This window comes from Halichoeres trimaculatus, unplaced genomic scaffold (assembly GCF_033239565.1).
Source record: "Halichoeres trimaculatus isolate MK-OKI-2021-1 unplaced genomic scaffold, fHalTri1.1 fHalTri1_scaffold_13, whole genome shotgun sequence".
Taxonomy (NCBI): Eukaryota; Metazoa; Chordata; class Actinopteri; order Labriformes; family Labridae; genus Halichoeres; species Halichoeres trimaculatus.
Genome location: NW_027437191.1, coordinates 19,660,005 through 19,673,123, shown reverse-complemented (window position 1 = coordinate 19,673,123; position 13,119 = coordinate 19,660,005). Strand labels below are relative to the sequence as shown.

General features: G+C 39.9%; 1 protein-coding gene across 2 annotated transcripts in view; it reads left to right on the top strand.

The window, feature by feature from the left end:
- LOC141802370 (glutamate receptor ionotropic, kainate 2-like) overlaps window positions 1-13,119 on the top strand; it is a 93,003-nt gene extending 79,884 nt beyond the window's left edge. For both annotated transcript variants that reach the window (XM_074685921.1, XM_074685920.1), the window contains exons 15-16: window positions 4,088-4,338; window positions 9,757-13,119. In XM_074685921.1, the coding sequence (XP_074542022.1) occupies window positions 4,088-4,338; window positions 9,757-9,921 (416 nt within the window). In that variant the 3' untranslated portion in view covers window positions 9,922-13,119. The remainder of the gene's footprint in view (window positions 1-4,087; window positions 4,339-9,756) is intronic.

The following is a 13,119-nucleotide window of genomic DNA, read 5'->3' as shown; positions in this document are numbered from 1 at the left end:
AATGATAGATGAGACAGAGAAGGAATCAAATAAAGGGGCTGACAGGCAAAACTGTGTGAGCAACAGACAAAGTGATGCTACCTGGGGCCATATTTTGTTTATCCCCCCTCAGAGTTTGAGCAGAAAATGTTCCCACATGCTCATAAAATGATTTCTGCTATGCTGGAATCGGGAAAAAAATTGCATTCTACTCCTGTTTCATCCTTTTTAAGTCACTCTGAATAAGCAAATGAGACAAAATGCCAGAAATGGAAACCAGGCTTCAGTACGTATTCGCTCTCTAATCACATAAATACACTAACAAGCTTTAAAAGCAGTTTATAAATGAAACATGAACGCTCACAGTGAGTATTAATCTTCCTTGGCCTGGTTGGGACGCAGTGTCACGCTGTGCCTCGTTTGGCCGTGTGCTGTGTCACACACGCTGAGGATGGGAGAAGAACACGACCCCAGTTGGGTACCCTGAAACGATTACTTTTCCTTTGATCATGCCAGCGCCCGCTGCGCCTTAATGCCTTGTTGCTAATTCTGGCACCGTCCCACTGCCTGGATTTAGGTCCATTTCCCCATCATGACATTAAAATGTGTGAAAACACTGCAGATAGTGCAGCTCTATCTCATAAGCACACATATAATCCCAATTACTCATGTAATACACACCCCACTGGGCTCCCTTGTTTTCCCTGTTTATACATGACAGCGTGTCTGGATTTGTGTCCTTTACTCATTATGATATTAGAATGTATACTAAGACAACCGTAGCTCAAAAACACATTAATACCATCTCAATTCAATGTCACTGTCTATACGCACTATGCATGGCTTCAAAGCTAAATGGATTTTGGCTGTTTTTCTCATCATACTATCAAGGTATAAAAGAAATCATTGAGCAACACTGTCTTATATGGGTGATTCTTTAATTAAGGGAGTTTTTCTGTCCCAAGGGTAAATTTCGGAGAAGAAAAATGTTTTTTCAAAAAAAAAAAAGTAAGGGTTAGGTTGAAGAAGTTATGAAAAAATTAACTGTGTCTCAATTATGATATTCTTCACCTGTGTGAAGGTAATGACGTGTGACAGCAATGACAAATTTCACTTTTTGCAGAAAATGCTGGTAAAGTTTTACACTTACTAAGCTAACAGGTAAGCTAGCATACAGTGTACGCAAAATATATATAGATAAAGTGAAATTTCCAACTAATTAGTTAAAATATTCGAATAGTTGCTTGTTTAGTAATGACACCTAATAAACATACTCTAGCATCAGGGTGGGCATCAAAAAATATGGTTTCTGCCTCATGTCTTTGAATGTTCCTCTGGAGCATGTAATTAGCATGCAATAATATCAGAATTTTTTGTAAAAACTTTTATTAGTCTGAAATGTTGAGTGTGATGGTAACGACGGAAGTGTAAGGATCAGCAATATTTAACCATAAATTAATCGCAAAGTGTACAAATATAAACATTATGAATTTGAAAAAGGCCTTTTTAAGTTGTTATGAGGGAATTTAAAGTTAGGATTTAAATGAGTGTAGCACTTTAATTGATTTATCATAGAGGGAATGTTAAAATACCTGTATTGGGGACTACCCCAAAACAGTGAAAATTTTGCATATTTGAATTTTCAACTCACAGAAAAAGTATTGATATATTATCACTGAGACACAGTTATTTTTTTCATAGCTTCTTTAACCTAATTCTTGCAAATACAATAATTTAAAAATCCTTGAAAATCTACTCTGGGGATGGAAAAACTCCCTTAATTTAAGAATCACCTATATTCTTACACATTTAATCCAAACACACACCTCACAGTGCCTTTCTGTTTTCCCTTGTTAAAAACACTATTTATGGTACACTAAAAGACGTCTTTAATTGCAGATGCTGCAACCTAGCTCAGTTACACAAACAATCCCAAACACACATGTAATGTAATGTAAGCCTCCAATTTGTAAGCCTCCTTTTGTAATCTAAGACTCGTTGTCGCTGATTATTTGTCCAATAACCCGTAAGTGTGGTGTCATTGCGGCTGTTTTATGATTGCCTTGGTTCCTCCTCAGTCTTGAACCATAAATATTAAACATACTAAATTTCCATGAGTCAGGCTGTCTCTGAAGAGAAGAGTCAACAACGAGATGTTGCTGCCTATGAGCATGGCAGTGAACTTAAACAGAACCAAGTGGAAGAGGTAACCAAGACTGATGATGTCATCACCTTTCATATGTGTTTATCTCCTAAAGTTAGGTTGATCATGTAGGCTTCTGCAAGATCCCGTGTCTAAAGCCTGGCTCACACTGCAGGATTTTAAAACTCTTAAAAGATCCTGAAAATGGGTTGTATCGCACACATAAGGAGAAATTTCACAGATTATCTTCTATTAAATCTTAAACAGGCACACACTACAAGATAATAATGACCAGCACACACTACAGGATTTCATTAAGATTATACCACAGAGAGCGATGCAGCACATGATCTACATCATCTCATAAGGAGGAGAATGGAAACAAAAGCACAAAAAAACAGAGACTAATGCTGTGCTTATGGCTGTAGACATTATAGCAGTGTGAAAAGGAACCAGAAGACTAAGCACATCTGGACACGGACAACATGCTCAGATGGGTCAGTAGTGCGACTCCAACAACTTGCTGCGTTTTCAGTCCAACAAGCTGCACGACTCACAGACAGCTGAAATCACAGACTAAGGAGTTCCCATGTTTCCCACTCCATTGATAAGTCTCTCTTCATTCATGTTGGGCTGTAAAACCTCAAACCTGTTGACTCCTGGTCTGGCTCCGCTCATTATGTCCATTTATCCTTGTGGTCAAGCTAAATATGAACTAATTTTGACACAGTCTGTTTTATTTTGAAAGCTACTGGGTGTTTTTTGGTAGTTTCTGGTCACAACTTTCTGTCCTGCTCAATCTTTCCTACGTATACATTATGCGTCACAGCTCAGCGTCCGTCAAAAATAGGATAGCTGCGTTTTACCTGCAATACGACGGGCCAACCACTCAGACGTACTGCAACGGAACGGATCCAGTGTAAGTTGACACATTGATTTGAATGAAACTTATTGAATCCTATTTGAGGTAATGGAACGGAGACGCACTGCAGATGCACCCAGTGTATTTTAGCTGTTAAGCACACGTACACTCTGCTTCTTCATGGCCGCCATTTTCTTCTTTCTTCCAATCATTTCCAGTCTGTTGTAGGCGGCTCTCTTTGACTGGCTATTTTCATCCTCTGGGATAATGATTGGCATAATCATCCCAATAGATATCAAACACATTTGAAACTTATTGGGGTGGCTCCAGGAAGTCAGTGAGCTGATCGTGGGGCTTTTGATTGATCCATCACCCGCTCACACTAGAAGACAGATGGGCTGAACATTAGGGCTGTTATCAGCCCGAGAACCAGCCTGTAGTGCGAGCTAGGCTTAACTTAAGGTGTGTTGTTTAGTGGTCTTATGTATTCGTTAGGTTAGTGTGTGTGATCCAAGAATGGGCATGCTAAAAAACAGTCTGAACTGTTTTTATGTGGGTGGTCTCTGGAAAGTTTAAAATTAGCTTGGCCAAAAGGCACTTTTGACTTATACCACCATGTTAAACCACTGGATAGAGCACCACTGTGTTATAAGTCAACACAAATCCGAATCATTCATTTGATTTACTCTATAGGTTTCTCTGTGTTTTTACATAGCCACCATTTATGGAACATGAAGCAATGTCTTCTGACGTGCAAAAATCTTCTGATTCATCAGATACAACAACATCTCCTCAAAGCCAAGCCTTTGTTGCCAGCCTCCTGTGTATTACAATTAACACAGTGCAGAGAGGAGTGAGTATTTTGGAATCACTGTGAATATAGGGATTAGTGGGATTTGAAGAAGGATTAACAAAAAAAACTCCCTCTAAGCAGCCAACAATAACTTATATGATCACATTGAAGTCAGAGCTGGTTTCATACACCCACCCTATCTGGTCACATATACCCCCTCAACAATGGCTTTGCAAAGTGTAATCAGATTTTTTTCATTTCTGGCTATTATCCCAGCTCACTCGCCTACCGTTGTGTCCTCTCCCTGCAGGTTCTCCGTACAGAGACAAGATCACAATAGCCATTCTGCAGCTACAGGAGGAGGGGAAGCTGCACATGATGAAGGAGAAGTGGTGGAGAGGAAACGGCTGTCCCGAGGAGGAGAGCAAAGAGGCCAGTGCGCTGGGGGTACAAAACATCGGAGGCATCTTCATCGTGCTGGCTGCAGGACTGGTGCTGTCGGTGTTTGTGGCTGTAGGCGAGGTCCTTTACAAGTCCAAACAGAATGCCCAGCTAGAAAAGGTACTGGAGTCTCTGATACACGAAAACAACTGAAACTCCTAATTACATTTAGTCTTTTTACTTTTTCCTTACTTTACTCATGTCATATTTATAGTTTTTCATTCTATTTTGAGAGTACAGTATAAATGGGAACCTCTGAAACCTCAGGAAAATAAGACAATGTGGAGTGAAAAGAAACAAAATTTCATTCCTCAAATGGCCTCTTGAGTGTAGCTCCAAAAATGAGATGGTCCCCATTTGGAACCTGTATTAAATCCCTGCAGCATCAATCATGTTGACAGTCTTGAACAATAAATGGCTGTAAAGAGTAAATTTTATAATAGTTCACCTGATAGACTGAGTGACAGGTGGAGGCTACCAGCTGTCTGCTGCTGTCACCTTAGCTGTTTCACACACTGATCATCATCATGTTTTTGAAATTATTTCATGCAGGTTTCGGGCAAATACTACAGCTCGTAATGATTTCTTTCAACTAACAAACAATGAGGGAATGCTAGCGTTATTTCATATTAGCTTTATTAGCAAGTATGTGGCATTTCCCTGCAGCAAAAAAAAACGCTTTGTCAAAAATCTTAGCTTTGGCCTCAGAAAACCAACACGGTGCTGTAAACATTTTGAACACAAGGCTTCAAAGGCAGTCAACAATCCAGTTTGTAAAACTATTGTTCCTACGTCCTTTTTCTAAATCCATAGTTATGTAGTTTTGGTTTAAGACAGAATTTCTCCTCAGACAGTTTTGGGAATAAGTAGTTATTACCAGTTACCAATACAATATTTTGGCGACATTAGGGCTGTTGTAACAACCTGTATTGACAATAACTTTATCTTGGAAGTCGTGTAGAGTAATAGTGACTAACTGTGCAAGTTAAAGGTTAGTATTAGGAGACAGAAAGGGGGCTTTACATTAGTTTTCACCTGGAAGGAAGGACAGAGAAGGCAGAAGAGCCAGGTGCAAAATAAGAAGACACAGCTGTTAGCTAGCTAGCTAGCTAGTCTTTACCGCAAACCATGTCGGATGAGATGATAGATGATAAGTACTCTTCCCAGATCCCTAAAAAGTTTCCTTGCCAATTTGAGAGTTTTTGGGGATTTTGTGAACAAGATAAGGTGTTTTGGGAACCCCCAGGTATTTTTTTCTTTTTTTTTCAAGTCTTTTTAAAGTTATTTCTTGGGCTTTTATGCCTTAAGTCAGATAGTATAGAGGACAGTGGATAGAGCAGGAAACACGGCAAGAGTTGGTAGTGACATGCAGGAAAGAGGCCACAGGCTGGATTCAAACCTGGGCCCACCTGCGCAAGGGGGAACCTCATAGAGCGCGACCTAAACCACGAGACTATCTGCTGTCCAAACCTCCAGTTTTTAAGAAATGTACTGTGACTGAAAAGGGAGGAAATGAAAAATAAAAGAGAATAAGTCAAAGGTATGATCGGTGAACATTAGTAACAGTTGTCTGTAGTCTCAAACTCTCCACTCTTCAGCTGACGTGTTGTTGTCAGAGTTCAACCTGTATGTTGTCACTTTTTCACTGTTCGTTAATGGTCTGCTTTTTTTTACTTTTTTTTAAGTTATTGCTACAGGGTCCCTTCTCACCTCTTTATACTTATGTTTGGAGTATTTTTCCAAAGAAAACAATAAACAGCAGAGAAAAGAGTTACCCCACTGGTACTGCTGTTTCTTCTTCTATGAATATTTTTATATACGATTGTAATATGATATATGATACTGTAACATCCCCTGGTGTAGAGACAGGCATGTAAGTACTTTTATAATGAACTAAAAAGTAATAATTTATTGTTTCAACTTGAATAAGAGAGACATTCAGCGTGGATGTAATGCGGCATCTTTTTTCTCCCCCCTCTGGTTATGTTTCAAGCAGGGGACTGAATATATTCCAGACTCTTCTATCTGTGCTCTATTTTAGGACTGAGTGCTTGTGATTCATCACACAGCGCAGCGTGTGTATTTTAGTGCAATTTAACTTGTACAATGATGTTTCCAGATAATTGTGAAAGTCCTTTTGATAGCCCGTTTCAATTATTTACATCTACAGAATTAACCCAGCAGCAGCTTGTTGCTTTATTACAATAGTAATGAGTTTTTTGGCAGTTTTTTTCACTTGCTGCATATGTTTCAGAGCACATCTTTGCTATCCTTAATCAAAAGCTGAAAGACTGGGTCACAATATACAGATAATTTGCAAATGCCACAGTCTCCAGGCTGCCAAGGTGCTAGTAATTTACATGCTGACAACAAGCCTCTCCTTCACTATTTTCTTCTCCTGCCAACCTGCCCCGCCGTCACATCACCGTCTTTTCTCCCCCTTTCATTTCTCGTCTTCTCTCCATCACTCTTATCCATATCCCTCCTTATTGTTTTCCACCATTCCTTTCGCTCTCAGCCCTCCTGCCCCCTTCTTTGTCTGTAATCACTCATCTCACCGAGTATACAAAATATCTCATTCATACAGCAGAGAAATAAATGCAAACATGGAAAAAACAGAAACACCTGGTGCCTGCTACAGATATCCATCTCTTACACCTACAGTCACGCATAAGCAGAAAAATAATAGCTGCCCACCCTCCTCTCTTATATCTCCCCCTCCTACGCCCTCAAAGAACGAGAATTACATTTTGCATAATCACAAAGTGAATGTATGAGAATTTGTCTTGGCAACATTGGTGCACCAGCATATTGACATTTTATAGGATTTCACAGCACATACATAATGCAGGCGCAACAAAGGCTCTGTTTATGGAACTTATATAACGCCTCAATGTGCAAGAACGGTTGATGTTCAGAAAAGATCCTAACATTTTGGGACTTAATCTACCAAGGATTGGATCTTCTGTCCTTTATTCAGTATCTTTACACTCTCTGTTTGCACAGCGATCATTACGAGGGCTGAAAGATTCTCTTTGATGTCAGCAGAAGGCTTTGAAAAAGCATTCAGACCTCTGAGTGAAGGTAAAGCTGGAAAAGAGAAAATCTGAGACATGACAAACCTTAAAACGGAAATTCCAAAAATATTGTTCCTGAACTCCTTAGTCTGTGTAAAGACTTGACCTTCAACTTGATAATTTTTGTTTTTTAACAATAGCTTCATCAGACACATGAAGTTCAACAGAGGCCATATTTTAAGTTAAGATCAGTAATCTCGTCACAAAGAGTGCTACACGGCTCTTTAGGAGATAACAAATAAGAAATATAATCTTCCAAAATCTTAAATATTGTGTCTGAAAAAAAAGCTGAATCAATGGATTTGGGGTTTGAGAAGTTCAGTGGGCAGCTAAGGGTGTCCTTGGCCCCCTTGGTATCTAATTTGCTATCATTGGCAAAATCAGACAGTACGATACAACTGTGAAGTCGAGACAACTTAAAGGAGATGTATAAATTTCAAAAAGTTACCTCTGCCAAGGAGATTATGTTTTTGGAAGTTTGTATATTTGTCTATGAACAAAATAACTCAAAACGTAACGAAAAGATCTGGATAAGATTTTCAGGAAATGTTCAAAACGGGACATTGCTACAGGCTGCTAACAGCTGAGTTCACATGCAAACCATGTGGCCATGGTTACATGTAGGATCTCTAGACAAACACAGGAGAAAAAGTAGTAAAAATATCACTGAAGCCACAAAAAGTTTGGTGTCCATGACCAATAAAAGCGCCATACAAAGTAATGATCCACTCCAAATACAAGGATTACGAAAAAGAGATGAAAAAATTACAAGAAACGGACAAGGAAGAGAGAGCTGCTGCAAAAGGCAGCCATAGCCAGCAGGGTGGCGCCTTGCAATAGCCTATATATAATACAATGTCTCTGACTTTCATTACAAAAAAGAATAAGGAGAATAAAGAAAAAGGAAATTTTAAAAATGAAGTTTTCAAAACAATGGGAAAGGCCACTCCTTGACTAAACAATGACAATGTGTGAAGATATGTAAACATATAAAGAAACAAGGGAGAGGCTCAGTGGGTCTGGCACTGTGCATTATAATTGAACAATACACATAACTGGAGCAGTGTTTTCTTTATTACATTGACATGTTTCAACAACAACCTTCCTGCAGTCTTCCTCAGAAGAGTCACGTGATGTTATTGTGACAATGTCAGTCAGCTGGTTTATAGAGGTTTGGTTGACCCACCTGAAGCAGCAGCAGGACTATAACTCTGTAAATCACATCATGGATGGAGTGGAGTGGAAAAAAGCCAAGGTCGTCCACTCAGAGAGCAACAGATACAAGTGTTAGATGAGGGAGGCTTTAAAGATCAGGACGAGGGCCCAGAGGATGGTATAAAGTGGAATGAGCTAAAGGACAGTGTCACAGCAACATCTCATGACCCTCCTGAGGAAGACTACAGGAAGTTGGTTGTCAAAACACTCCAGGTCAAAAAGAAAGCAAGCACACTGGTCTGGTTAGAAGAACTGTTTAATTTTTTTTTTTTACAAGAGTCTGACTAAGCCTCTGGGGTTTGAAAAAAGGAAGACAGTGCTGGACCTGACTGCATTGAACTGCCACTCAAGGCATGCTCTAAAGGCCTTTGCACTTTGTTGATTTTGTTTTTTTTGTAATCTCTAATTGGAAACGAAACGAAAAAACATCACACAAAGACACCTTCGCATTGAATCTGTTGTGTTTAAATTTCGTTTAATTGTGAAATTTCGCAGTATGAGTGAAAAGGATTCATCAAGCAATTGTTCCAGAGCGTCGGCTGTCGGTACATTTGAGGTTTGCGCACACATACACATGGGCGCACACAGAGGCACCTTCACCATCTAAACACTGCCCGAAATTCAAGAAAATTTGTCGGAAAATGTGATGTCGAAGTAGCAAACGGTGTCCCTGAATAGTCAAACTACCCTGGGCAGATGCAAAAAAATCGAACCTGTTTCCAAAAAAGTAATGACAGACGAAAGTTTCAGCATGAGTGCAAACATGATTGACAACTAACACCAAACTGTAGCAGGAAGTCTGCTGAAAGGGAGTATAACATGAAAGTAGGACTAAAGTGTTGAGTGACAATCACAATATGCTTGGCAGAGGTCTGTGCTCCCTGAGTGCTTTTCTAGTTTGGTGTTGTGGCTCTGGTTTTGGAGCTCCTTGCCCTTCCATGTGCCTATGTGAAATGCCAAAGCCTGTATTTGGAGAGAACACCTCTCTTTTCATGTGTATACATAAAAAGCCAAGGCATGGAGAGCAGCAGCAAAGACCCTTAGCTACAGAATACAGCAGGCATCAGTAAAAATACAGCACAGTCAGACGCAGCATGAAGGAGGAGCTGAATGGAGATGGGTTGTAGAGCAGTTTGCAGGGGAATCACCTAGAGTAGGTGGGCTAAAGAAGTTTTTTCTATTTGCCAGTTGAGTTTGGAGTTTGTTTCGTCTTTAACTCTTTGCACCCTCGTATTTCTTTTTGCAGCGTTCGTTCTGCAGCGCCATGATGGACGAGCTGCGCGTCTCTCTGAAGTGCCAACGTCGCCTCAAACAGAAGCCTCAGCCGCCTGTCATTGTCAAGACGGAGGAAGTCATTAACATGCACACATTCAACGACAGGAGACTCCCAGGAAAGGAAACCATGGCATGAACGCTGGACCAACCCCTGAAAAAAAAAAAAAAAACACCCCCTCAATTCAAACTAAGGAGGTGTGGCGGGGGTCCAATCAATGCTGACTTAACTGCAGACGGAGGTTAGCAGACCAAACAGGATTCTGTTGAACCCACTTGCTTATGTAGACAGATGTTTCCTGTGGAAATATAGATACCTGAGCAGTGTCACCTCACTGTAACGTTCACTTCTAGAAGGGAGCTGGAAAGGAAAGACTCATAAAGTGTGTAAATTGAAAAAGAGAATTGCAGCAAGTTTGGTGACTAAATATCAGTCTGGTCCACACTAGAAGTGGACTTGATACACAACACACACACATATATGCACATACAAACACACACTCATGACACACCTGTGCAGACGGGGAAACTCTTATTGTGACAGTAACACCAGATGTAGTTTTTCTGTTGATGTCAATGCCCTTTTGTCTTACCTCCATGTGTGTGTGACCCCATTAGCCCCTCCCACCAGTGGCTTTAGTTTCGATTGGTTTAAAAACGATAATCTCTCACCAACAAAAGGGAACAGTAGTCAGTGCCAAATGGTTTGCTATGAACCAATGTATAAAAATGACATTTAGTTTGGAATCATCTATGCTGACCTTGTCAATTACTTGTTTTCTTCTGTAACGCCTTTCTCGTGCCAAAGTTCTGCCATTGTAAAGAACTTTTTACATGCCTATTATGTTCATTCAAAGCCTCTACAAGCAATGTAAACTGTCAAAGTCCTTATTCATCTCTGTCCTCACACGCAGTCTGCAATTTTCACTCTTTATCAGTTGTTTAAAATGCAGGATTTCTACAAAAATGTTTGTTTTTGTACAAGAACAAGAAGTTTTGTAGTACTTTGTATCATGGTAGCCCCCTCCTGTGGACAAAATATGTAGCAGATACAAACTCAGCCCTCAAACTCTGTCACCTGTTGGCTATTGGGCTTCAGACTCTGCTGTGTAAGGATCATCTCTCTCATCATTCACAGATTCGGTCTTTCGTCTGTCAGTATCGTGGGGCCAGCTGTGCGTACTCTCTGGGGACAATGTGGTGGGGTGTGTTTGATGGCTAATAACAATAAAACTGTAAACATTGCAGTGGTGCTGATTGAAGAGAAAAGGTGGTGACTCATTCTTGAAACTGGAACAGTCCTCTCAGCTAAGTCCTTCTGACAACAAGTAGCCACGATGAGTCACCGTGATAGACGTAGTAAAGCAAGAAAGTGTTGCTTCAGCTGGATATAAACAAAGATGAAGTTTCCAGGAGGCAGCGTAGGCTTTCTTTGACTAGTGTCAAGCCCTGAAGTCTTATCTGAGAATTACAGCAAGGCTGAGTTCCACACAAGTTACAAAAAATTACGACTCATTTATAGAAGATGATTGAAACCATTGACTGTACATCAAGTTTTAATGACTTGTGTTGGCATACATTTCATTTTCTCTTACTGTTCCTCTGGTAACAAAACTACAAAAATCAAATACTTGAACATGAATCAGCATTATTGGAACTTACAGTGACAGAAACTGTATCTTAGTAAATATTATTCTAAAAGTAGAAAAAAGTTTGAAAAGTTTCGGATTAAGGAGAGTTGTGATTAAAACCAGTACATCTGGTCTCTTCCTGTTCAGACCATTTGTCAATGGACCTGTATTATCAGAATTGAGACATTTTCCCAATAACCAATCTGCATAAGTAGATCAGGTAACAGCTCAGACTCAGGCTCATGTTAAGTCCAAATCCTGTTGTGCCAAAAGTCTTTGAAAGACTAGAATGAAAAACGTTGTCATGGAGATAAGCTGCCTGTTTAGGTCAGGAATCTGATAGCAGGTAAACAAACAGAGAGGTTTCAGACAACTTTAAGGGTGTGTCCTCTGCAGCTTTTTTTTCTATTACAGGAATTTTTTTTTAACCTAAATTTCAGAGTGTTTCTTATCAAGCAGCACTTCCACTTCCTGTAGTTCTGACTGTTTGGTCTGTTTTCAAATGCACTGTATGCTTCACATGTGCTCATTTTCGGTGACATTTTTACGAAAACTTTAAAAGCTATTGATAGAAATTCGGTAAGGGTTTTAGTGGCAGCTCTAGACATGGAAACTGTACTTTGATGAAACGAGTGTGGTGACTTTCTCCTTGGTGAAGCAAGTATGCTGCTGACAGAGGAGATATCAGAAGTCCCGCCTCTTTTTGTTTCTGATTGGTCACTGATAAGGAAATTAAATCATTGAGCACAGTGGTGTTCTAGGAGTTGAACTATTTCAACTATGAGTGCTGAAAATTTGGTGTTGATGGAGTTGGTTTGAGAAAAATTCCCCTGTTATTAGGTGTTCAGTGGTATCACATGATCCATATCAGCAAATTAAATTCGCTCATTTTCTCGCCAATTTCCCATAGTATCAGTCAAGTTTGAGCCTTTTGGGGGTTTTATATTGAATTTTTTTTGCATATCAACTTACCTGAGAAATTTTATCTGGACCACATATTGTAACAAACGCTGCTAAACAGCTATGAAATTGGGACTCTGTTTCTAAGCTCTTGTTTTCAGGGTCAGGGATTCATTTTGAACCTCACTGATGGGCAACTTGTGAATGTATGTAAAGAGTTCAGCTGCTGTAAACCTGAGGAGGGATTAATGAGCTTTGAGACTCTCAATGTAAGTGTCTCACTTTTGTTTGCACACCAGGTGTTCCTCTTGTGTTTCCTCAAGTGGACTTACGCATTTCACCCACTAATTGTCTCCAGATGTGTCCTCTCTTCATACAGCAACTCAGTCACATTTGGCCCCATGACACTTTTTCTCTGTTATCTCTGTTATGTTGGGAAATGACAAGCATACTTGGTAGGTCTCCACTTCATGTTCCCACACAAACCCAATCATCATTCAGCCTGATGATCTTTGGGATTCAGAGAAAACAAACATCAACACGACCGTCAAAGCTTGCGATGAAATCCCTGCTGTTTAAGATGATCACGTTCTGATAACTGGCAGGGAGGAGGACGTAAACCTGAAACTTACCAATGCTGCTTGTCATCTCCATGCATCTGTATCTCATGGTTCCAGCTGAAGTGAGTGAATATCTGGAAACATTTCTTTTCAACCTCTCCAAAGGCTTTGCTGTCCTGTGGAAAAACAAATATGAGCTCATGGGAAAAACAACATTGATGCAAGGTTTTACAAATAATGTCATTA